The sequence below is a fragment of the Rhinopithecus roxellana genome, chromosome 18, assembly GCF_007565055.1.
Source record: "Rhinopithecus roxellana isolate Shanxi Qingling chromosome 18, ASM756505v1, whole genome shotgun sequence".
Taxonomy (NCBI): Eukaryota; Metazoa; Chordata; class Mammalia; order Primates; family Cercopithecidae; genus Rhinopithecus; species Rhinopithecus roxellana.
Window position 1 is genome coordinate 66,701,947 of NC_044566.1, and position 27,023 is coordinate 66,728,969.

The 27,023-nt window shown below is 38.2% G+C and overlaps 1 protein-coding gene across 2 annotated transcripts in view; it reads left to right on the forward strand.

Moving 5' to 3' along the window:
* Window positions 1–299: 299 nt before the first annotated feature.
* The window catches only part of SGCG (sarcoglycan gamma), a 96,481-nt gene continuing 69,757 nt past the window's right edge, over window positions 300–27,023 (forward strand). For both annotated transcript variants that reach the window (XM_010379607.2, XM_010379614.2), the window contains exons 1-2: window positions 300–457; window positions 8,014–8,208. In XM_010379607.2, coding sequence (XP_010377909.1) covers window positions 8,014–8,208 — 195 coding nt within the window. In that variant the 5' untranslated portion in view covers window positions 300–457. The remainder of the gene's footprint in view (window positions 458–8,013; window positions 8,209–27,023) is intronic.

Below are 27,023 nucleotides of genomic sequence, written 5' to 3' on the forward strand. Positions count from 1 at the left end.
TAGTTTCTAATGGAAATTAGTCTTAGAAGTTTTTTGCTCTTTGTTTGAGGTAAAGTTTTTTTTAGGAAGTTGTAATTATGTTAGACTATCATGCTTTAGGGTTTAAATGTTGAAATGTTGGTTTTGTAACAAGAAGAGTTCGGTTTCTTGTTTGTGTGTTTTGGTTTGTTTTTGGCACGTAAAGAGCTGTGTCCTGGAATTGGTGCCCAAACAATTTTAAGTGTGGTCTGAACTGTTTAGGTCATTGAGTAAAATTAGACAGGCCTGTTGCTAATGTGAGAGGAGGAAACATGAGACAGGGCTAAACTCGTGAGAGCCCTTTCTTCAGGGACAGTTGCTGAAGCTTCATCCTTTGCTCTCTTTCTGTAAGTCATGGAAAAGTCTGAAACATTCTGTCTTCGGTAGAGCTCAGGCTGGCAGTAGTTCATTCGCCAGTGTGCTTTTCTTAATATCTAAGGTAAGTGCTGAGTTTTAACTTGGATTTTATATCAATACAAAGTACAACCTAAAAACCAAACACTTATGAGGTTTCTTAATATTCTTTCTTCTTTGGTGGCATAATAGTTAATAAATTTAAAACAATGTTGAATAAATTTGTGTATCACAAAATAATGATATATCAAATATCAATAACATTCTCATTTCAACTAAGTTATTCTGACTACTAATATGCTCTGTAGTTTTAGCATAATCCTGTAGTTCTAATATTTTTAATTTGTAGAATGCCCAAGGTAGCATTTCTATATTATTGGGTGTTGAATTGTATCCTGTAGTTAATCTAGACAAAGTATCATCTTTAAGATCACCTGCTTGTAATTCTGCTCTTAAACTTTAGTGGTAGAATTACATTTGCTCTAGATTTTCTTGATAGTTTTGTTGTAGACACTAAGAAATAAACTAAAATGAGTGACAACGGAAGTCCAGTGGTTTTATAAGTTGGAAATAAACAAAACAAGAACAAAATAGCAATCTGACTCCTTCACTATTTTTGGAATGAAAAAGGGAAGAATGTTTCTTTCCCCAAATCTGGAAAATATAAAATGTTGCTCAAAATATGTATGAAAAAATAAACATAAGTAGGGTAAAAGTACACATGTGCTAATGTTTCAGCTTACTGAAGTTATGAGTTCTTTCTCTGAGTTTTCTAAATTAATACATGACAACTAGCAAACACAACTTTTTTAAAGGAAGGCTTAGAAAAAAATAATAAGGGAAAATATAACTCAGCTGACTGAAAGATTTGCCAGCAGGATGGAGTAACTACCAGGACAAAACGAACCACAGAATACACTGTTTATTTTTGGCTTATTTTCTTGCAAACATATTGTAGGTACAAAGAGGCACCTTTACGGAATTTAAAAAGTAGTGCTACAAGTTGGGGTTCGTTTTATAGGTTCTAGGATTCATTTCAGATTGTCTTTCAAAGACAAATGAAAAGTAGCATTTCAATGTAATTAGATATAGCATTCCAAGGGCTAACAAATTCAAGTGTCCAAAAGATATCAGCTAAGCTTGCAGTTAAAATGCTGAAAATGAAATTGTTCCATATTGTCCTTTAAAAAATGTACTTGCTAGTCACTAAACTAAGTCGTTATTAAATTGCATTAAAAATTAAATAATAATTATAAATTATAGTGGGTGCCCAGTGTGTTCAGTTTTGCATAATTTATAGAACCTGAGGATCTCCCTCCACTCCCTCATCACAGCCCTTGCATCTTCTCAGCTGAGGCACCAGGGCTGTGGTTTCCTAGTGGGAAGGGAGAAACTACAGCATCCTGAGGATGACTCTGCTACCGTCCTGTTCCTTCAGAACCCGCCTTGACCCTCATGATACCTTCCTTTCTCTCCCTCCCTCCCTCTTCTTCTCTCAGCCTCTGTAGCATCTGTCTGGCTTTATTCTTCTCCAGACCTACTGCAGGGCCAGATAGCTCTACGACGTTCTCATGAGGATTGCAGGATCCATCACTTGCTGCTTTGGCCATTTCGGATTCCAGCTTCATTTTTAATTGTTTATGTTATGCTGTAGATAGTTTTACGGGAACATTGGTACAGGAGTATTTAGTAATGTGTGGATTGGTAAAGGTCTCAAGACTTTTCTCAGAATCTGTGAAAATCTCAGTGCCTCCTCAACTTCAGTATGACTGGTGTGTAGGACCACTGAGGAATGGGGACTAAGGAGGGCTCGCTGTGCTCAAAGGCATTTGTGCTTCATCGTAAGCACTGGTGTGACCTTTGAACCTCTAGAAAAGGCGAGCAGCGCAGTCACGTGGGTGCTTTGATAGGATCACTGCAGTTGACATGGAGAATGGATTAGGGACAGTGGCGGCAGCAGTGAAGGGCACCTTAAAACCCAGCTTCACCTTCGTGACTTGTTTAACTCTGTTTTTAAAATGCTCAATTAATTTTACTTGAGAAACATCTCTGGAAAGTCTAACATCAATGAAGAGGCTATGATTAAAAGTTTAGGCTATGGAGCCAGACGGCCATTTGACCTTGTATGAATTACTTAATTTCTGTATGTCTCAGTTCCTTCATTTATAAGGTGAGAGGAGTTGCACTGTAGCAGCTACCATTTTAACAAGTATCAAATCTAGTTTATATAAGACAATTAGAAAGTTTCTGATTCCTTGGTAAATAGTAGCTCCCATCGTCATCACAAGGTTTCTGACTTCGTAGTAGATAGTAGCTTCCATCGTCATCACAAGGTTTCTGACTTCGTAGCAGATAGTAGCTTCCATCGTCATCAGAAGGTTTCTGACTTCGTAGCAGATAGTAGCTTCCATTGTCATCAGAACGTTTCTGACTTCTTAGTAAATGTAGCTTCCATGGTCATCACTATTCAATGCACCCTTTTATCCTGACCCCACACAGCAGGGAAGTCAGGAAGACGGGAAATTGACGGTAACTGGTCAGGAGCTTGAACCTGCTTCTCACAGTCCCCTAAGAAGGCACACCAGAAAGGAGCCCTAAGCAGGCAGGAGACTCCAGGCTGAGGCTGTTTCTGCTGTTTCTGTGGAGAAAGTTCTCTACACTCCGCCATGGCTGCTCAGAAGGGGCATGTGCATTCAGGATGCAAACAGCCCTCCTGGGGTTCCCAGTGACTGCCTGCCTATCCCTAATGGTAAGGTCTATGAAGGAAAGACAGACAAGTGACTGTTTACCTTTCCCATGAAAATCTTCCTTTCGTTCAACAGTTTAGATCGTAATGAAAACTTTATATAAAATGTTCTCTTTATTTTTATTTATTTATTTTTTGGGGAGACAGAGTCTGGCTCTGTCGCCCAGGCTGGAGTGCAGTGGCATGATCTCGGCTCACTGCAACCTCACCTCCCAGGTTCAAGCGATTCTCCTGCCTCAGCCTTCTAAGTAGCTGGGATTACAGGCGCCTGTCACCGCGCCCGGTTAATTTTTGTATTTTTAGTACAGACAGGTTTTCACCGTGTTGGCCAGGATGGTCTCGAACTCCTGACCTCAAGTGATCCACCCACCTCGGCCTCCCAAACCCATGGGATTACAGGCATGAGCCACCTTGCCCAGCTGATACAAAATACTCTAAAATGTTAATCTTGGTGAAACAATACAAGTGTGTTGTCTCCATACTGGAATGCATTTGAATGTGTGTATTTTGGCAACATTTGAAAGTCACTTTAAATCCTCCCATTCATATCCCAAAGCAAAGGTGCTAATAAGGGTGGAAGTGAATAATGGCCCTGAGGCCATCTGAAACTTTTTAAATGAACTGTCAGGCCATAGGAAAAATACATATATACCACGTTTGATAAGAAACTTAATTAAATGTACCTCAAGAATTTCTTTTTGCATTTAGTCTTGTAACTAAAAAGAAGCACAGCATAATTGATACATTGAAATAACTTCCTTTTCTTAAAATGTTCACTTAATATTGTGTGCATGTGTTTCAGTTAGAATTTAGTTATATGCAATTTTTAGGGACTAGGCAAATTGAAGGTTTTTTTTTTTTTTCTTGAGGGGGGCAGTGATAGTTGATTTGCTTTAAAATGTTAGGCTTAGTATAAAAATCAAAATATGTATAAAATAGATTACAGGCTACTTTATTTGCTGTTTGGTTAAACACAGCCTTCGTATGTAATTTTAATTTAAGAATATTCTAAACTCCGTTCTCTTTTGTAAATAACATCAAATTTAAGAGTCATGTCTACACAGGATAAATGGTACTGCAGTGTAGGCTGGTCCCCCTCACAGGGCTAGTACGTAATGAACTGGTTTCTGGATGACCAGTGAGGGGGTCTTTTTAATTCTCTCTCTGTGTCTCTGACTTCTCTAAGAAGTGACCTTGGCCTCAGCCCACACCTTGCCCAGCTTCCTCTCCTAACCTAGCCGGCTTCCCTCATTGCCTGGTGCCTTCCTCTTGAGAGCATTCCCTTAACACAACACCTGAACAAGAATCCACATCTCAAGCTGCTTCCAGGGAACCTGATGTGAGATAGTGTCAACCTAAATAACAAGCAAGCTCCCAAAGAAAAGATGTTCATTTGTGAATAGAGCATTGCAGTGGGAATATGAGGATTACACAATTGTTCTGAAATTAATCTGTATGATTATGAAATCTGTATGAGATTGCAGGCAGATGTCCTCACAGAAGTATTTAAGGTTGTGGTTTTTGCGATCTTTTGTGATAATTTATGTTATCAGCATATAAGCATAAAAAATTTCTCTTTATGATCTTCCCCGGTTCTATTTGTCAGAGTTTTCTTAACATTCGTGACACCATTTTGATCCTGACAGCTTTCACATAGATAAAGTTGAATAGTGTTCTGAGAAATCTATCAGTGTACCTGATCACTGTTTTTTTTTTTTTTTCTGAAACAGAGTCTCAGTCTGTCACCCAGGCTAGAGTGCAATGGCGCGATCTTGGCTCACTACACCCTCTGCCTTCTGGGTTCAAGCAGTTCTCCTGCCTCAGTCTCCAGAGTAGCTGGGACAACAGACACCCGCCACCACGCCCCAGCTTTTTTTTGTATTTTTAGTAGAGACGGGGTTTCACCATGTTGGCCAGGCTGGTCTCGATCTCCTGACCTCGTGATCTGCTCGCCTTGGCCTCCTAAAGTGCTGGGATTACAGGCATGAGCCACTATGCCTGGCCCCTGATCACTTTTAAATTCCAATTTTTCCAACAAAGTTTCCCTGGGAAAGAGACTCCAAGCTGGAAATATGCGTACCATGTATTGGAACCCATCTTGAAAAAAAAAATCCCTGTAGGACAGCAAAGGTGGCAAAGTGGGCAGAAGGAGATGTCGGATAGCACTGTAGCTGCCACAGAGCTGGAGGCCTGCAGGGCTGTTCCCTGCAGGGGAGGGGGCTGGGCTTTCATCCAGTGCACTGATAAAACGTTGGAGTGTGCCTCTCTTGGGGAAACACAGCCACGGGCGAGGCAGCTTAGTGCCGTCTGAAGTCATTCTCGTCATCAGCCATCGCTCCCACCACTGAAGGAAGGAGTGTCTTGGTTCTGAAGGGTGACAGGGGTGACACAGCACCAGAGTCCACCCTCGCATCACTCAGATCCTCTTGCTTTGTTTACCTAATTCGGGAACAGCTCCTCCTAGGGTTTGATTGGTCTCTTTTCCTGGGGGAACGCTGAGGGAGTATGAATGACAGGAACTAGAGGCTCCCCTTATGCAGATGGTCTCATGACTGCAGCTGATACTTACCCATCCTTTTCCCCTCCCACCGCCTTCACCTACCCATTCAGCATTCTCTTCATTCTCATCTAACACCCTGGCTGGTCTGTGTAGCCTTGGGGTGACCCAGACATTCAACTCTGAGGGGTCTTAGCCTTGGTCACCAACCCCTAACCAGTCCCAATGCACTTGTGGTTCACACATGGCTGAGCATTTGCTCTCAAAATGGCCAGAGGAATACCAGCAAATGCCTTGCTGGTCCCCCCGGGTGACAAACACATTCTTCCCCTCCACAACTATAAGATAAAATTGTGTTAAGCCACTAGGTTTCTGATAATTTGCTACAGCAATAATAGGAAACTATATATATAGGACTAGGAATATGTAGAAATAGAAATATACTCACATGTGTTCTTAGAAAACTTTGCTAGTTGTTTTCATCTGTAGCAATATTGTAAGCACTGTGCTTGCTTTTGGTTCAGACTCCCTGGCCACCCTTCCCCATCCAATTGCGCTCTCCTAGTCTGTCCTTTATAGAAATTCTGGAGCCATTATTTCAGATGATAAGCACTTTGAAATAAATGTAATAGAGGGAAGTGGTTGAGAGTGACTGCGTGTCCAGAGAAAGAGGCTTCTTTGAGGCGATGGCACGTGTGCTGCTGCTGAAAGATGAGCAGGACCAGCAGGGGAAGACTGAGTCCAGGACAAAGGTCCTAGGGTGAGAATTAACCTGGTCTGTTGAAGAGGATTGACTCTTTGCTTCAGTCTTGTGAGCAAAGGACACCATGGTGGTCGATAAAGCCAAAGACATCAGCAAAGTCCGGCTTATATAGTGTCTTTTAGGTGATAGAGGCATTTGGACATTGTCACTGTGGTGAGAAGCCATCAGAAGGTTTGGAAAAATAGAGTGACTGGAGCTTACTTAACATTTTACACATTGGCTGCTGGGTGGGGAATGGTTTTCAAGAAGGGAAAGAATGAAAGTGGATTTTTCAGCAGTGTAGTTGAGAGCATTCAGAGTAACCTGAACTAGTGCGGTAGCAATGGAAATGTAGAGAGGTAGACAGATTTTGGATATATATGAAAGGTAGAATTGATAGGACTTGCTGATGTGGGGTTTGAGGGAAGAGAGAACCATCAGGGATACATCTGGTACTTTGGCTTGAGCCACTGGCTCTGATCTAAGGAAGACTGGAGGAGTTCAAAGAAATGAGTCAATGAATAATGATGCCCTTATGAAATCATTAAACATTTAGGGGTTGAATAATGCTGGCTGTCAGTCCTGGATATTTGAAAATGCTATGTGATGAATAGCCTAATTTTAGATAATCATAATATGTGAAAATGCCTGTCGTTAAATTGGAAGGAGATTTAAAGATTTGTTTTAGACCATAACTTATTTTTAACAAGGACAACTCCAAATCACCCCTAAAAATAAATGTGTGACTTTTGCACAAAAGAAATCCCAGAGAAGAGTATTTATATTCTGATTCATCTTTTTACTACATTTACAATCAGGAAAGTCTTCATAATCTCCAATTTTAACTTCATAGCTAAAAAGTACTTCTGTTCTTTGTATAAAGGGAAAAATGAGTACTTTTTTTAATTTTCTTTTTTTCTTTTTCTTTTTTTTTTTTTTTTTTTTTTGAGATGGAATCTCGCTCTGTCATCCAGGCTGGAGTGCAATGGCATGATCTCAGCTCACTGCAACCTCCACCTCCTGGGTTCAAGCGATTCTCCTGCCTCAGCCTCCCGAGTAGCTGGGACTACAGGCGCCTGTCACCACGCCCGGCTAATTTTTTGTATTTTTAGTAGAGATGGGGTTTCACCGTGTTAGCCAGGATGGTCTCGATCTCCTGACCTCATGAGACACCTACCTCAGCCTCCCAAAATGCTGGAATTACAGATGTGCGCCACCGCCCTGGCCACGGATTCCTTTTTAAAGATACCAGCTTGATTTTCCTCCCAATTAACCTTTGTAGAACTTGGTAACTTGATTATTTTTGGTTAATGCTTCAATTCCAAGTTTAACCCTGAAGAACTTTGATAGATACAGAGAATTTATTAACATCTGAAGTTATTAACATCTGAAAATATGGTCACTAGATTTCAAATGTTTATCATACATAAAATATTCTAAATGACAGATTAAATATCTCCCTGTGATTGAAACACAGTGACATGTTTCAGAATAATATTTAATTATCTTTTTAAAAAATCATTAATTTTGGAAATTTATGACAGGGATGAAAAATATGTTTTCAGGCTCATAGTAAATCAGTATTAACAAACAAGTTGACTCCCTCATTCCCTCTCTGTCTCTTTCTCTCTCCTCTCATGAACACACCCGTGGCAGATGGTGCGTGAGCAGTACACTACAGCCACAGAAGGCACCCACATAGAGAGGCCAGAGAATCCGTATGTCTACAAAATTGGCATTTATGGCTGGAGAAAGCGCTGCCTCTACTTGTTTGTTCTTCTTTTACTCATCATCCTCGTTGTGAATTTAGCTCTTACAATTTGGATTCTTAAAGTGATGTGGTTTTCTCCGGTAAGTATCATTGTTTTCTGGTAAGCATGTTCTTGTTTTGTTCACTGTATCACTTCGTCTATATTATATTGATAGGAGTTTCCTTTTATGTGATTAACATTCATTTCTTTGCTATCTGGATCAGAATTTCAGGAGCAAAATATGCATGTAGCATTTACATTTTTCCCTTTTCCTTAAACCTCATTGTGAACTATAGTGTGTTGGTTTTGGGTATTTTTGCTGTAATTTTTTTCATTAGTCATCTCTATATAGTGGGAATATTGTAATAGTCTTTAGTTTGTGGTTGATTGAGTCAAGATTATTTACTGATTATTTAATTCATCTGTTTGTAAAACTGTAAAAATCATTTTCTTAATTTTCATTAATTCATAAATATTTACTTTAAATGGCACTCTGCTTTAAAAGTTTTTTTATTTACAGATAATCAAGTTACACTTTCATTTTTTGAAAACCCTTTACTAATAGACAGTAAATTCATGTACATACTTCAGCATTCAGCAACAGATTTAGTAACTAAAACGTCAATCCTAAGGAATTCATATCCTATTTTAAACATTCTTATGTTTTAAAGATAGCTATATAATTTTATATTCTTTGATAATATTTTGTGTACTTTTGAAAAAATGCTTAATGTAGAATGTCTTAATTTTACAAGATAGCCACAGTGAGACAAAAATATTGCAGAGAACATTGCAGGCAGGTCAGTCTGTTGCTTACATGCATCTGAAGGTGTGATATATGCACAGGCCCCTCCCTCCCCCCTCCCTCCCTCCCTCCCTCCCTTCCTTCCTTCCCTCCCTCCCTCCCTCCCTCCCTTCCTTCCTTCCTTCCTCCCTGCCTCCCTCCCTCCCTCCCTTCCTTCCTTCCTTCTTTTTCGATGGAGTCTTGCTCTGTTGCCCAGGCTGGAGTGCAGTGGTGCGATCTTGTCTCACTGCAACCTTCACCTCTGCACAGGCTCTTTCTGAGAACAATGCTTGAAGTCATTCATTCTGAAACACCTTCTATTCTTCTTCTTCACTTTCTATGCAAGTATTTCTATCCCACTATAGTTCTAGCCAGTAGATACATTATTTATTTTATTGACATAATAAATATTTATGTTTTTATATATGCAGAGGTAAAATTCCAATCAAATCAAAATATAGTTTGAAACTGTGTTAGTATATTTGATGTATTAATATGAATGCAATCAATATAAATATATAATATAAGCGGTTATAAATTATAAATATTATAAATATGTATGAACAATTATGTAAATATATTCAAATTAATCCAATTTGAGTTGTGATTTCTTAGTTAAAATTTATAAAATCACTGTTTCTACAGCATCACAATAGTACTTAGTCCCATTGGACAATGTTACTTCATCAAAGTGGCACAACTAACAGGATGCATGTTTTTGCACATCATATAAATTTTAATATCTAAATGTAAAATAGTTCAACATTTTCTGGAGACTGAAGCAGTGTTAAAGTTCTCAAATTATAAACTATGGGATTTACCAGAGACAACTCTGAATAGAGAGCCCTGCGTCAGCCTGCTGTAGGACTGCCAGTTATGCAGAAGGTTAAGAGAGTCAGTGTCCTGGGTAGGAGGCCCATGGAAGGGCCCAGGAGTGAGGAGAAGCCACCCACAGCCCAGCACGTGCTGAGCAAGGACAGACTTTATCTGGAATGAATGATGTACATTGTTTATGAAATATGGGGGAATTAATTTTGTAAACTATTTGACTGTAAAGTGACAATATGTCTACTTTATAATCTTGTCATGTGGCATCTAAAACAACTTTGAGGTATTATAAATGTGGATTAAATTAAGTTGTGCCAGCAGCTGAGTCCATTTCACTAATGGAGAAGGGCTCCCCACAGACATCAGCACAGACGTTCGTGCCGTCACTGCAGCTGCCCATCCCCTGCCCTTTCTAGTGAGATATGGTCGAGTGTGGTATTTTCTTCAGTTAGGAACCTGTTGCTAATTGGTAGTGAGTATTCAGGATTCTTTAGTGCTGTCTTTAACAAAATAAGAAAAGCTACTAACATTTATGGAATCAAAAGGCAAGATACCCAAAGGCACTAACCTACAGAAAATGCCAGGCCTTAATTGGAAGATGCTGGTTAGACTTTGCATCATTCTCAAAGCGGAATGACATAAATGATGTAATTCTCATAGGTGCATGAGTTTGATTTCTTACTTTTGTAATTATCTCATATGTTTTGAAACAGTAAATTGTAAATTAACATATGCTTTAATTTTTACTGATTTGAAAGATTTTAAAATATAAGATTTCATGTTCTATTTATTTTAAATTTTATTTCAAGAACAAAATTAACACAAGATCTACCCTCTTAACAGATTTTAATTGTACAATATGATATCATTTACAATAGGTACAATGTTGTACAGCAGATGTCTAGAACTTACTCATCCTGCTTGATTGAAATGTGTAGTCCATTGATTAATAGCACCCATTCTCACTTCCTCAGTTCCTGGTAACCACCATTCCACTCTTTGTTCAATGAGTTTGCCTACCTTAGATACCTCATATAAGTGGAAGCATGCAATATTTGTCCTTTTGTGCTTATTTCACTTTGCATAATGTCCTCAAGGTTTATCCGTGTTGTCTCACATTGCAGAACTTTCTTCTTTTTTAAGATGAATAATATTCTACTGTATGGATATACATTTTCTTTATTCATTTGTTGTCTGTAGACTTTTAGGTTTTTTCTACATCTTGATTGACTACTATAAATAATGCCACAATGAACATGAAAGAGCAGATACCGCTTCCAGTTCCTGATTTCCATTCTTTTGGATAAACAACAAACTATCGGAAAAGGAAATTAGAAAAACAATCCCATTTTCAATAACATCAAAAAGAATGCAATATCTAGAAATAAACTTAACTAAGAAGATGAAAGACTTACATAATGACAACTATAAAATACTGATGAAAAAATTAAAGACACAAATGAGAAGACGTCCCATGTTCATTGATTGGAAGACTTGGTATTAATAAAATGTACATTCTACCACAAGTGATCTATAGATTCAGTGCAATTCCCATCAAAATCCTAATGTTATGTTTTTTACAGAAATAGAAACACAATCCAAAAATTCATGTGGAATTACAAAAGACCTGAAACAGCCAAATCAGTTTTGAGAAAGAAGAACAAAGCTAGAGGCATTATGCTTCCTGATTTTGAAATATATTACAAAGCTATTATAATTTAAACAGTATGGTACTGGCATAAAGAAAGGCATATAGACCACTGGAATAGATATTCTAGAAAAAAATCCATGCATGTGTGATCAACTGGTCTTTGACAAGGGTGCCAAGAATATCAAATGAGGAAAAGATAGTCTGTCTGTTCAACAGTGCTGGGAAAACTGGATTTTCACATGCAAAAAGAAGAATTTGGACCCTTATCTGAAACCATACATAAAAATTAATGCAAAATGGATTAAAGATTTAAATATAAGGCCTAAAAGTGTAAAACTTCTAGAAGTAAATATTTGGAGAAAAGCTTCATGACATTGATCTTGGAAGTGATTTCTTGAATATCAAAAGTACAGGCAACCAAAGCAAAAATAGACAAGTGGGACTACACTATACTAAAAAGCCTCTGTGCAGCAAAGAAAATAATCAGCAGAGTGAAAAGCAACCCATGAAATGGGAGAAGATATTTGCAAACTATATATCTGATAAGGGGTTAATTTCCAAAATATATAAGGAACTCCTATAACTCAAGAGCAAAAAGACAAATAACCCGATTAAAAATGGACAAAACATCTGAATAGACATTTCTCCAAAGAAGACATAGAATGGCCTAAGTGTTCAGCATCACTAATCATCAGGGACATGCAAATCAAAACCATTATAAGTTACTATCTCACACCTGTCAGGATGGCTATGATCAAAAAACAAAAGACAGCAAATATTGGCAAGGATGTGGAGAAATTGGAATCCTCGTGCACTGTCGGTGAGAATGCAAAATAGTGCAGCCACTATGGAAAACAGTATGGAAATTCCTTTAAAAATTAAAAATCAAACTTCCTTATGATCCAACAATTCCACTTTCAGATATTTATCCAAAAGAATGGAAACCAATTTCTTTTTTATTTTCATATATAAACCAATGTATTTTCTTGAACGTTAACATCCCAAAGACGTATGTCTATAAGAGGACTTTTAATTTGTCTATAAAAGAACTCTCTTGAGCACTTTGACACTGAAATGGTAAAGTTAAATAGGGCTTTGAGCATTTGCAGAGATCTGCATAGTTTTGAGCTTGTAACAACTACCATATAATTATTTACCCAAACTCGGTGTAATTGCTTATGTATCACCCATCCAGTTGTTAGAATATAGGGAAACCCGTAATTTTTCAAATTAACAAAGTTTAGCATGGCTTTCTCTGCTCAGTTCCTCAACAGTGTAGCAATGGCACCTTTATTAGTTTACATGTACTGTCATTTCAACACCTCATCATGCTTTAATGTTTCACTGTGGAAAATGGTAAAACTAACTACAAATGATGTATTCAACAATGCCAAGTTAACATTAGGAGAGAAAGCCAGTAAAACATCACAAAATGAATGCATAAGGACACCAAAGAATATTAAAAGTTTAAAAAAAAAAGAGAGAGAGAGAAGACAAGAGCAAAATGTTGACAGGAGTATTAATCTGAATTCAAATAAGGCTGAGCCTGGTTTTATCTGCCCAGCTGGGGTTAGAAAGAACCCAAATTACCAGTATCTCACAAATCCAATTCTACTCTTAGAATTAAAACTTGATGTAAGAGAAATTTTCACAATTTCCAGAAAAGACATCTGTTGAATATAAAGTGATATTTAGGACATTGTAACAACTCATGCTGAGCATAACGATTCTAAAATATTCCCTGTTAGCCATTATAATAGTTAAATCAGTTAGTCAGGAACGCAGTTATTAAATCAGTGGAGTAGAGTATCTTCTTATGCTTTGTCTTATTATATTTTCATTCTATAAAAATAATATGCAATATTCGTTTGTTACAGTGTTCACGAGTATAGAATAATATACATGGGTCATATCTGCATGTTAAAATAAGACATCTTTAATTTTGAATGATACTGATTTTTTAGAAGACCATTAGAGTTATCAACCTTTGTTTGCATATAAAATATTTTAGTGCATTTTAGTGAATGTAACCTTAGGTTATCATCAAGGTAAGATGAATGATTCTAAGCTAATTATATTAACTGATAATTAAATCTTGGGGGCACTTTTATTTGGGAAAAAAAGATATAAGTGATCAAGGAAGAATAATAATACTAAATGTTATCATTAAGCTTATAATTCTATAAAATACTCTGTTGATAAGTTTTGTTTGTTTTCATTTATTATGGTAATAAGTAACATTGTCCTTTTTAGGAGGTCAGGAAACCCTGGTAGATTTCTCCTTAACAAGGATTTAAAATTAATTCATTTTGGAAACTAGCAATTAGGAATTCCCCATTAAGGACTTTCCCATTAAGAACCTTTCATTTAGCAAGAAAGTAAACCCTTGCTACACAGCCTTTGTGGATACTTCCTTAGATAAATGTTTTGTCATTAAGCAATTAGTGATCATTCATAGGAAGCTGGGAAAATGTTATTAGATGGCATCTTAATGACACTTATTTCATCCTTATGATTATATTAATATAATCATTTGAAAAGGATTTTTAAAACTTAGAAAAGAATGCAGATATGCAAGTGACCAGAGGCAGTCTGTGAATGCACAATGGTCATGGAAGGTTGTTAAAATATCACCCTTGTAGTGGTATTTTCTGAAATCCCATTTGCATTTTATAGGCTCTCAACACTATAAAATAGGCTTTGTGTTAGATGATCTTGCCCAACTGTAGGTTGATGTAAGGATTCTGAGCATATTTAAGGTGGGCTAAACCAAGCTATGCTGTTAGGTGGGTGAGGTGTATTAAATGCATTTTCAACTCTCTTCATAAATCAAACAGCATCTATATTGTTTAAACTATTAACTCAGTGTTTGTCATTAAGCAGTTAGTGATGATTCATGGGAAATTTGTTACACAGCGATAGAAAACTAGTACAATGTTACTACACCATGTGAAGTGTTCAATTTCTCTTTTGCTGGATATTGACAAAAAACAAAACAGAGAAAAACTCTAAAATTACCTAAATAAACTTACCTGATGACCCTTACTCTTGACCATTTATTAACAGAGAAATGGTTAGCTTTTAATCTTTTATTACTGGATATTGATATATATTTTAAATAACTATTTAGCAATAAGATAACGTTTAGCCTAATCTAATCATTTTAAATAACTATTTAGCAATAAGATAACGTTTAGCCTGATCTAATCATGTATGTTTTAACCACTTCTTACTGGGAAATTATGTGTTTATGAATTACATTATTCTTTTAAAAAATATTTTGAAATGAAAAATAATTTCATTTTAATAGCAAAAATGTTATTTGATACATTAATATGAGTGATCATTTTAGCTCATCATAATTGAGGAAATCAGTGTATATATTGATGTAGTATTTATTAGGAAAAAAGTTTATTTTTAAAAGACTCTTGTCTTTTTTATTTTCATGACTCATCATTTAGCATATAATAGATTTCACAATCCATTCATGCCTACTAACTCAATTTATCCTCATAATCATCCCATGAGTTTGAGATTGACAGACTTCAACTTTATGTATTGTTATTTCAGTGATTTCAAAGCTAAGTGTATCTTAGCAGATAACAGGATCCATGAAGATCAGGAGAACCAAACTCAGAAGGTGGTAGGTACCATGAAGGCAGTACACAGACTTGTTGTCCTTGAACCATGTCCCAAAAAGCCCTTTAGGGGTTTTATGGGACCCAATAAATAAAAATTTTTCCCCATCCAAATTCAAACCCAATTGAAAGGAACAAAAAAAAATCTGGTAGAGATAGCTTAAAATACCATCTGTGTTACTGACAAAAAGCTGATTGGAGGGTGCTGGCTTGGATTTGGCCAAATGTCTTGCACCCCAGAATTAGAAAGATGACCCATCAAGTCACAGGCAGCCTGGAGAATTCCTGATGCCTGCTGGGAGGCAAGGACTTGATACTGAGACATTCTTCCTGGTGGGATTTCCTGTACCCCCATCAGACCCGAAATCCGTGGGCAAGTAGATCCCTGGGGAAGGAGGAGAGGAGCCAGAAGCCTGCACTTCTCCTAACTCTCCAGCCACACACATCACTCTCCTGCCCTGGGGTGCAGAGAAGGGCAGAGTGTTTCTCTCAGGAAAGATCCCTTCTACATCTCCCACTTAAGTGATCTCATGTTGGTTTTTCAGGCTGCCAGAGTGAGGATCTAAGTCAGAAACTGGGGAGGGGGACAGAAAAGTGGAGAGGAAAGCTTGACCCCGCTTTCACCGTAGAGACCAAGTGATTAATCATTATTCCCACTTACCTGCGCATCACCTCTGGCTATTTCAAAGTTCTGCCTGTGAGAATCAGGGACAGGAAATGCCTTCACTGTATTTATCTGATTTTACCTTATTATTGAAAATCCATGAGTGGATCCATTCCTGTTGCACTGAAAAACAAGCACACCAGCCTCTGACCGCAGGCTGGGCACAGTTACCTCTGCCGTCTCGCTCTAAACTGCTCTCCTGTTGCTCATTGGCTTCCAATTCTGCAGACACTTCTCTCTTGCTTCAGTGTTTTACTATATGCTCTTCTCTCTATCTAGAGCATCCGCTCCAACCCAGACACACACACACAGTCACATCATTATGGTTTGGATCTGTGTCCCCACCCAGTCTCATGTTGAACTGTAATACCCAGTGTTGAGGTGCAGCCTGGTGGGAGGTGATTGGATCATGGGGGCGAGTCCTTCATGAATGGTTTAGCACCACCCCCTTGGTGCTGTTGTCCTGACAGTTATCATGAGATCTGGTTGTTGAAGAGAGTGTAGCATCTCCCCTCTCTCTCTATTGCTCCTGCTCCTGTCCCTGCCATGTAAGACGTGATTGCTAGGGCTTTGCCTTCCACCGTAATTATAAGTTTCCTAAGGCCTCCCCAGAAGCCAAGCAGAAACCACTATGCTTCCTGTACAGCCTGTAGAACCATGAGCCAGTTAAACCTCTTTTCTTTATAATTTACCCAGTCTTTGGTATTTCACTGTAGCAATGCGAGAATGGACTAATGCAGGGTCTCAGCTCAAAATGATACTTTCTTGATGAGGTTATCTTGATCACCTCCGGTCAAAGACAGGATCCTCCTATTATTCTCTTCTGTAGGACTCGGACTTATTTTTCCATAGCATAGCACACCACAATTTTTGTTCATATAAAAAAAAAACAAAAAACTTTTTTTCTGGTTGTTAAATGTCTGCTAACCCTGTAGGATCATGTCAGTTGAGCCTGGTAGACTCAGGATCTAGCAAAAAACTGATGCTCTGTAAGTATTTCTTGAGTTGATAAATAAGAGATTGAATGACTAAGGGATGTGTTCTTTTTATTTAATATAGTTGTTGTTTTATGATTTTAGCAAATGAGTATAGAAAGAGGCAAAGTAACCTAGAAAAAGCACAGATGCTTAAAAATTAGTAGAAGAATAACTGAATCTCTCAAAGGCAAATTAGAGAGGATGTGAAAGCCTGGGCATGATATGAGGGAGCGAGAAGAGAGGCTCCAGTTACTTGGGAAGGCTCTCAGAAATAGATACTGCTAAGCTGTTTCCCAAGAGAGGCTGGTGGATTGGGTCTGAGGAGGGGCCCCAGCTAAGTCCCGTGTTGCAGAGCAGGTTTGGTTTGCAGACACTGCAAACTTTAGGGTCATCTAAAGTTTAAATTTCACTCAGGGAATACAGCCTCAGTAGCAGGAGTCCTTGACTCGGATATCACATTCTTTCCCATATTATCTCCTTCATATGTTTTACGCTGACAGTGCTGATGTGATATAGACAGAGGCATTCCATTTCTTAACTGGTGAAAGGGAAGTAAAAGAAGGAGTATGCCTGAATGAAATCATGCAAACAACACAAGGAAACTTTCTATAAGGAGCTGTCAGTTTTATTACCCGTATCTCTGCAATGGTCTCACTGGCAAAGTACCCATATCTCTGCAGTGGTTTCATTGGCAAATAATTAGGGTTGCAATTTATAGGATTAATTAATTTAAGAAAAGACAACTGGTGGGGCGTGGTGACTCATGCCTGTAATACCAGCTCTTTGGGAGGACAAGGCAGGCAGATCACTGGAGGCCAGGAATTCAAACCAGCCTGGCCTACATGGTGAAACCCCGTCTCTACTAAAAATATAAAAATTAGCTGGGCGTGGTGGCACGTGCCTGTAATCTCAGCTACTTGGGTGACTGAGGCAGGAGAATCACTTGAACCCAGGAAGTGGGGGTTGCAGTGAGCCCAAATGGCGCCACAGCACTCCAACCTGGGTGACAGAGTGAGACTCCGTTTCAAAAATAAGTAAGAAAAGATGACAATGCAAACTACTAAAATTATATTGTATCTGTCCTTGATCATTTACTGAACTTAAAGAGATCAAATTTATCCAAAACTAAAATGACTTATACTAAAATGCTTTCTGGGAGCATATTCAGTATTTTACAAATAGGAACACACTTTGCAAATATATTTTATAAATAAAATGTTATCAGATTGGACAGAGATTTTATTTTTTAAAAAAGACTTACTGTGATAGTTATATGAACAAACAGAATGTCTACCATATTTTTAGTGGTTAGTGCGATAGTGTATCTTAAGATATCTTTGTTCATCATCACACTTTGCTTGCCTTCATCATTGAGAGGCTGGCAGGTGCCCCTAAGGCAGCTGCATGCAGTCACCTGCAGTTGACCGTGGCTTAGCCTGGGGGTGGTTTTGCTCTGCTCCCTGGGGCTGGCTCCTGTGTGCTGCCTAAGGAAGGGCAGTATGGCCTCAGCTACAGGGAGGCCTCTAACAAACTTGGCCATGAAAGGAACTCTCTGAAACTGACCCAGTTGTTCCACAGACAGTTTTTTGGATAAACAAAAATTGACCCTTCTGGTCTTAAAGCTTGAAACTTGCATTTGTTTTATCTGAGTTCCTTTCTCGGGAAAGGGCCTTCAGACCTCTCAAAAAAAGTATCAAAGAACTGAAATTTACCAGGTCACCACATCCAGACAATAAAATGCCTGACCCCACATTCATCATGGTTGCTTCCTTGTCCTACCCTAGTTCCTGTTTTCCTACACATTGTTAAATTTCTTCCCTGCTGTAAAAAACCCTAGTTTTAGTTGATCAGAGATTAATTTGAGACTGAGCTCCCATCTCCTGGGCTGCAGCACCCAGTTAAAGCCTTCTTCCATGTCACTTCAGTCATTGGCTTTCTGTGCAGCAAACAGGAGGACCTAGACCAAACCCCTGCTGTTTCAGTTGCAGCAGGATGAGCCGCAGACAAAACTCAGACACCAGATTAAAGAAGGAAGAGGTTTTTTATTCGGCCAGGAGCGTCGGCAGACTGGCGTCTTAAGAGTCGAGCTCCCCAAGAAAGAAATTCTTGGCCTTTTTAAAGGCTTACAGCTTTAAGGGGTCCATGTGAAAAGGTGATAAATTGAGCAAACGTGGGAAACGTGACTGGAGGCTACATGCATCAGCTAACAGAACAAAAAGTCTTACAATGCTTTTTTCATACAGTGTCTGGAATTTACAGATAACACAAGTAGTTTAGGTCAGGGGTTGATGTTATTATGATTGCTTTTTTTAACTCCTAGGGCCGAGTGGTGGTGCCAAGGTTGTCTGGCTATTTATCTTACTTTTGTTTTTTCCAACTTTTTGCTTTCTCTCTCTCTCCTTGTCTTGTGAACCAGGCAAGGTTGGGGGAGGAGGGCAGCAGGAGTAGTAGTGGTCTCCCTTACAGTAACATCTCCCCAGGGAAAGCAACGTGTAGGAAGGAAGAGCAGTGGTGTATTATCTGGCACACAAACCAAGGAAGAGACGTCCACTTCTTTGCTGTGCCTATCTGACATTCTTGGTGGCTCCATTTAGAAACATTTTACCACTGGTCTTCCAACTGCCTTACTCTACACTGTGCTGGTGGCAGAGAGGTATCTGGTGCCCAGACCAACCCTATCCCCTGCTGTTCTCCTCCATCCCTGCCTTAATGATGCCCAACTCACACTGTCATTTGATTTTCAGCAGTGTGATATTGATGCCTTAAACCACCTGCATCTCCATCCCATTTGTTTTTCAAATGAATGGAACTGTGATTAAAAGAAAAATATGACACTGTAGCATTTTTAACCAGTACCTGGCATTTTCTCAAATTATTTATGTCTTTCTAAAAGGTATTATATCAGTGCTTTCCAGTCCAAAAACCAAATTGAAATGTTGGATTTATATGCTACTTGTAATAGAGTAGGGTTGAAGCAGAGGTCACAGACAGTAGGAACATGTACTAACTTAATGGAATTTTCTTTCTTAGAAGACAAGATATTATCAAGACTGAGTTTGGAGGAGGAAGATAAACCTAGAGCTATTCCAAGTACAGAGGAATTTCATTATCGTGGATATCAGTGATGCAAATCCCATTATTACCAGTGTCTAAAGATACAAATAGCACTATAGTTTTAATTTTTATCACAGGGATATGCCTTCAATTTTCTCTTTTATTATAATTTTTATGAGTGATTTAACCATATTACAGCAATTGGAAAAAAAGAAGGCAGCAGCACACCTGGTCTCCTAAGCTATAGGCTCTTGCTGCAAGGAAGGACGTTCATCAGCCCCAACTGGAACTAGGGCGCACTTTCCTGTCGCAGGGAATATTGTTATAGCAAAACTAATGGGCTCCTGATGCAGATCTATTCACTTTCTTCCCATTTCTACCAATAATAGGAAACTGTTAATGTCTTCTGGTAACATAGTTTTTTCTCACAAATGATAACAAAGATAGTATCTTGAAATTATAAACCAACTAATCTTATGTACTTGATTAGGTTTTATTTAGAAAAGCCTATTTTGAGACACTGTAAAAACAGTGAAAAGAATATTAGCTTAGGATTCAGACTGGGTAAGAGTCTTGGTTTTAATTAGGATTATGTTCAATCTGTGATTTTTCGATAGCACACACACACTCATGGAACAAGGACCATTAGTGATTACTTATGTTAATTAAATGCTCAGTTTAAACCTGGCACAAAATTATGAAATCCTTTGACGAAAGTTATTCTTTATTTTATTCTATTTTTAGTATAACATGAAAAAGTACCTGCTATCCTGTTAAACTTCTCATTATAAAAATAATGTGAAAAGTTGCGCTCAGACAAAAACCACCACCCCACTGGTACAATATGGAAATATGGATTCCAGCGTGGATGATTTAGTAGGTGTTAATAGAGTAAGCTGAGAGTTAAAAAAAAAAAAAAAGGACCTAAACAAAGACATATTTTGTGGATAGTTGCCATCATCTTACAGCAATAAGATGTAGGCTATACATAACGGCCAAATGTGGAAGTCAGACCAATTTCAGATGTTCAGTAACTTACAAGACTATGTGCACAAAATGTGAAATAACAATTTCAAAGAAGACAGTATCCAAAAAATGAGATATGTAGAAGAGGATAATTATCTACCTTTTCTTTTTTTTCTTTTCTTTTTTTTTTTTTGAGGCGGAGTCTCGCTCTATCGCCCGGACTGGAGTGCAGTGGCCAGATCTCAGCTCACTGCAAGCTCCGCCCCCCAGGTTTACGCCATTCTCCTGCCTCAGCCTCCGGAGTAGCTGGGACTACAGGCACCCGCCACCTCGCCCGGCTAGTTTTTTGCATTTTTTTTTAGTAGAGACGGAGTTTCACCGTGTTAGCCAGGATGGTCTCGATCTCCTGACCTCGTGATCCGCCCGTCTCGGCCTCCCAAAGTGCTAGGATTACAGGCTTGAGCCACCGCGCCCGGCCATCTACCTTTTCTTAGCAATGAAGCATATTAGAATCTTGAACATGTTACTCCAGAGTAATCTCTCCATGACAGAATTATCATGGACATTCTACTAAATATCTAAAACTCTTTCAAGATGCACCCTTCCAGCTTGACCCAATGCAAATCTCACGTCTTCTGAGAGGCATTCCCCAAATTCTCCAATACTCTTTGTGCAAGTTCCATTCAGAACCCCTGAATTTGTCTATAGTAGGGGTGTATCTATTTGTGTCAGAGAAATTCAGGGGCCAGAACACTATACTTTTTTGAATCCTCAGCCATATCACAGTGCCATACATATAATTTGGTACCCAATAAATATTTTATGATTCAAAAAATGTGTAAATATGAAAGATAACTTTCACAGGTGTTTGTGTATATGAAGTTAGCAATGACCAAGAAGGAATGACACAAATTTATTACTAGATTTATAACAAAAAATTACCAAAGGGTTTGCAGACAGGTTGATGGATCCAACATTACTATAAAAATTTACTAGTCTATTATTTTGTTAACAAAATATGATGTTTAATGGACCTCGATATTCCCTCACAAATTTTTCCATCTCTTTGCAAATGCACTTGAGTAAATTGTTGTATAAAATAAGTATGGTCTTAAAGTTGTTGCTTTCCAAAATTTGCTGAGAGGTATATATACATTGTTGTCTAACACTGACTTTTCTTTGTATGTGAAATGTCCAGGTTAGTAGCAAAAGCATCAATACAGTTGATGATACAACTGTAATATAGGTCTCAGTTGTTAATTGCATAAAATGATGTGGACTAATTGATTCAATGTAGACTTATGCCGGTTGTCCTGATACTCTTAATTTAATCTCAAAGTATATTCTGTTTGATGATCTAGTCTGGGTTCCACCACACTGTTGGTAATATATTGAGAAGCACATTCAGCTATGTGGAAATCTGTTTTTAATTCCTGGGTAGTCATAAATGATGACAGTTATAATAATGAGCATGATGATGATGATGATGATAACCTTTGTGTGGTGTGTTAGAATGTGGAAAGCACCATCACTCCGGGTATATAAATGCTCTTTACAATGCCTCCTTTTCCAAATTAAGAGACTACTGTTCCAAATATTTTATATGAGGAGAGGTTCTAATTTGATTTTTATCCTCAAATGGTTTCCTGAACACCGTTTATTGAATAATTGTATGTTTCCCAATAGTTATTATGCATTTGTTGTCATACTGTAAGCTCTTATGAATAGAGACTATTTCAGAGCTACATGTTGTATCTACCTTTCTGTTGCCTCTTTTGCTAGTGTTTTAGAACCCAACATTTTCAATTATAATAAATTTATCATTATATATATATATATATGCCAGTCCCCCTGATTATTTTTTGCCTTTACCGTCTATTATGAAAATTTTCAAATGCATATTTTAAAAATATGAATTCTTCATGAAGTTGTGTGTCATCCTTGTAAGGCACCATGTCAGTCTTTTCTGATTTTCCAGTTGTATCATCTGTACTGCTAAAATGAACAGACCATCTGAGAATTCCTGAGTCCTTTCTGTCCCGTGATTCTTCTCTTCTTGTGTCTGGAGTTATTCTATGGTAGCTCCTCTCCTACCTCTTCTCCTGCATCTTTTAATCAGCTCTACTTTACAAGATATGAAAGTAGGCTTGTCTATTTTTATTATTTTTACTAGCATCTAGTATACTGCTACCACATAATAGGCACTCAACAAATACAGGTACACTTCAACTGAATTGTCAGAAATTAAATATTTTTACTGAGATCACACAACCAGAAAATGAGAGTTAGGATTTGTATCCATTCCATTTTCCATTCCATTTGATTCAAAAATCAACCCTACTCAATGGCCCTACATGAGAAGTTATAAATGGTGGTAGAGAGAATAAGTAGCTGATGAATATACTTCCCTAACATTATAAAAAGTATTTACAACAAACCAGCAGCCAAGAACATATGACCAAAAGCCCAGAGACACTGGAAAAAAAAAAGCCCACTGAAGCCAAGAACAAGAAAAGTATGTCTGATATCACTACTATAATTTGGCATTTTTCTGAAAGTTTGACAAATGCAACAACAGAGTTAGTTAAATAAGGAATAGAAATAGATTAATAGAAGATGATTTGAGAAAAAAAACTTGCAAGTAATTTTAGTGTTACCTTATGAAACCCGGAGAATTAAAGAAAAACTATTGAAACAAATAAAAAGTTTATAATATATGTATTTAGTAAGAAAACATGTTAGTGTTCATTATACATCTATATTTTGGTCTCAATTAGCTAGAAAATGGGGTAGAAGAAAAATCACAAATCATATTATAAAATATATGTAAGTTCTTTATAAAACTACAATAATTTAAACCTTATGGCATATAAACACCAAATATACCACTGGAACATAAAGAGATTTCAGAAAGAGTTGGTGGGGATATAACCTGGTACATTCAGTAGAGTTACAATTTGTTCACTTTTCTGAAGATGTTATGCTTCACTAAAATAAATGTAAAATAAACTATAACACTAAAATTATTTGTTTGTTAAGATAGTAATGATAAATATTAAATTCATAAACTTAAAAAATGAAATTTGTTGGGAAAGGGTAGTAAACTCAACATATTGTCAATTTAAAAATCAATATCAGAGAGTGACCAATATTTCTGCACTCACTCAAATTTAACTGCTGATTGAACAGAGATTGGACGTGCTATACTTAGTTCTGTTCATTTCCTCCCATGACAGGTATTGTGCTGCTTTTATTGTATTAATACAAATAGATCAAGGCATCTGAATGATGGTTAACAGGGACAGCCTTACTTTGTTGAAATGAATATATCCATTTGAGTCTAGGAAAAACTCAGGAAATTACTGTGTTTTTTGATATTGAGAATTCTATGGTGGGAAAATTATGAGCCTTGATATTGAGAATTCTATGGTGGGAAAATTATGAGCCAAAATAACTGGTGCCTATGGTCCCAGCTACTCGGGAGGCTGAGGCAGGAGAATGGCATGAACCTGGGAGGTGGAGCTTGCAGTGAGCCGAGATCACGCCACTGCACTCCAGCCTGGGCGACAGAGAGAGACTCCATCTCAAAAAAAAAGAAGTACAAATAGAGGCCCATATTTTATGCCACTACAGTCTCCACCCATAGATGAAAAAGTTTAAATCTAAAGCATTCAGACTAATAATGGCTGATAAATTAGGTTGATATTTGAAAAAGTAATTTTACATTATTACTTTTGTTACCTGCCAATGACTTGAAATTATCACAAATGCATTAAGTTAAAAAGAATAAAAATTTAAAGACTAGTTCAACAGTGAAAATGTATATATTAAATTCTATTATTTTTAAGAAATTACTTGTTAATAGAGAAATAGTCAAATTTCAGATAATAGGAAAAACAGAAATTTCAATTTTTGGTCTTCAGAGCATTGACATAGCTTATGGTTTTGCCTCACATATTTTGTTGCCACTTAAAGATAGGAGGGGCTTAGTGTGGTGGCTCACGCCTGTAATCCCAGCACTTTGGGAGGCCGAGGCGGGTGGATCATGAGGTCAGGAGTTCAAGACCGATCTGACCAACATGGTGAAACCTTGTCTCTACTAAAAATACAAAAATTAGCCAGGCGTGGTGGTGCACACCTGTAGTCCCAGCTGCTCAGGAGGCTGAGGCAGGAGAATCACTTGAACCCAGGAGGTGAAGGTTGCAGTGAGCTGAGATCATGCCATTGCACTCCAGCCTGAGCAACAAAGCAAGACTCCATCTGATAAAAAAAAAAAAAAAAAAAAAAAAAAAAAAAAAAAAGATAAGAAGGAGATTCATTCAAAGGTGTTGTGTATCTAACTTTTGTTTAGGTCAGGCATGTAGGCATCATGCTGGTATCTAATAGGACGTTTTAGTGGTTTCCATTTTCTACGTATGTGACTGGAACAGTAGGAAGCCTGCAAGATAATAACAGATCCTGCTGTTTCTGAGTCAGTCTATACAGACTGAAGTAGCTTCAATCAGGTAATTTTCAATTGTATTTGATTTTGTTGTAATTACAAAACCCGAAAATTCCAATATTTTCTGAGGTTTTACTCCTACGTATGTGTTAGTTGAAGAGTCACTCTAATAAGGTGCAACTACAGGCTCCTCCCATTCCACGCTGTTCTCGGCATTATATTATATACATCTACTCTAGTTCTTACTATTCTTTCTTTCTTCTGCTGAAGTATGAATGCCTCCAGATGGGGATTTAGTCTAATACAGTAGAATTCAACAAGCATTTATAATGTGCCAGGCACAGTGCTAGACACGCATAATACAGTGAGGAGGGGGCAAGTGCTGGTGGAATGGGCTCCCAGCACAGAGCACAATATGTGAAATGTTAGGAAAAATTAAATCTCATTTGTCTTTACTTCTAGTCCAGAGTGAGCCTACACTACACGGGCAAATGCACCAGAATGGAAATCTCCTACCAACCCCAAATTCCAACCCCAAACAGGAAACACACACACACACACACACACACACACACACACACACACATCCCACACACCAATGCAAGCACTGCTAACTACTGAGTACATTTTGTCCTACTAAGCCAGACACAGGCCATAGAAAATTCTCACACAACACTCAAGGTTTCTAACCCTAGCTACACAATAGAATTACCTGGAAGCTTCATAAATTCCCAATGCCCAGATCATGCAATAGAGTAATTTCATCTCAACCTCTGAGAGTAGGGCCCAGGTGTCTGTGGTTCTTACGGCTCTCCAGGTGCTCCCAATGTGCAGTCAAGCTTCTTAAGGCTCTCCAGGTGCTCCCAATGTGCAGTCAAGCTTCTTACGGCTCTCCAGGTGCTCCCAATGTGCAGTCAAGCTTCTTAAGGCTCTCCAGGTGTTCCCAATGTGCAGTCAAGCTTCTTACGGCTCTCCAGGTGCTCCCAATGTGCAGTCAAGCTTCTTACGGCTCTCCAGATGCTCCCAATGTGCAGTCAAGGTTCTGAACCATTGCTATGCTCTTGCCAGTGAGCACAGTCCCTGGAGCAGCAGCAGCAACCACTGCGAGCTCATGAGAAATGTACAATCTCAGTTTCCACCCCAGTTCCACCGAATCAGTGTCTGCACTTCAACTAGATCCCAGCTGGTGTAAATACTCATGGAAGTTTGACAAGAACCTCAGCAGCTTCCACCACCTCAGCCTCAGTGAGTAAGTGTCGGTAGGTTGAATGGTGATTCCCCAAAGATATCCACATCCTAACACCCAAATGTTACCTTCCATGGCCAAAGGGACTTTGCAGATGTGATAACATTAAGGGTTCTGAAATTGAAACATTATTTTGTATCATTTATCACTTTCACCAGTTAATTAAAGGGCCAGGCTTGACTGTAAAATTATGAGTTTCCCATTTACAATTAGAATTATTTTGTGAGGAGGTGGTTTGAAACTACTTAAGTATCTAGTTCTTCATGCACCTTTCAATGTATTCATTAATTTATGCACATCCCCATGGACTCAAAGTTTCCAATTTTATCCAGTGGGCTCTCAGCCTTTTACTGACACTTATTTTGATGCTCAAACTTTCTCCGATTTGGCTTGTGGGAGCCCTTCTGAGCAGGCTTTTGTCATTTCACTGTCCATAACACTCTTTGAGCCCTTCCTTTCTGACACAACATCTTCCATGCCCACCTTGTCCTTTCCTTATTCCAGCCCTGGAATTAGCCCTTGCTCCTTTTAGTGGAGAATGAGTCCAGAGCCAGATGTTCTTGCTGGTCTTGTGCTCCCAGGCCCTCTGAGAGGACATGTCATACACACAGACACACACACCCCCCTACATACATCAACAGTTATTTCTGTGCCTATCTATATATG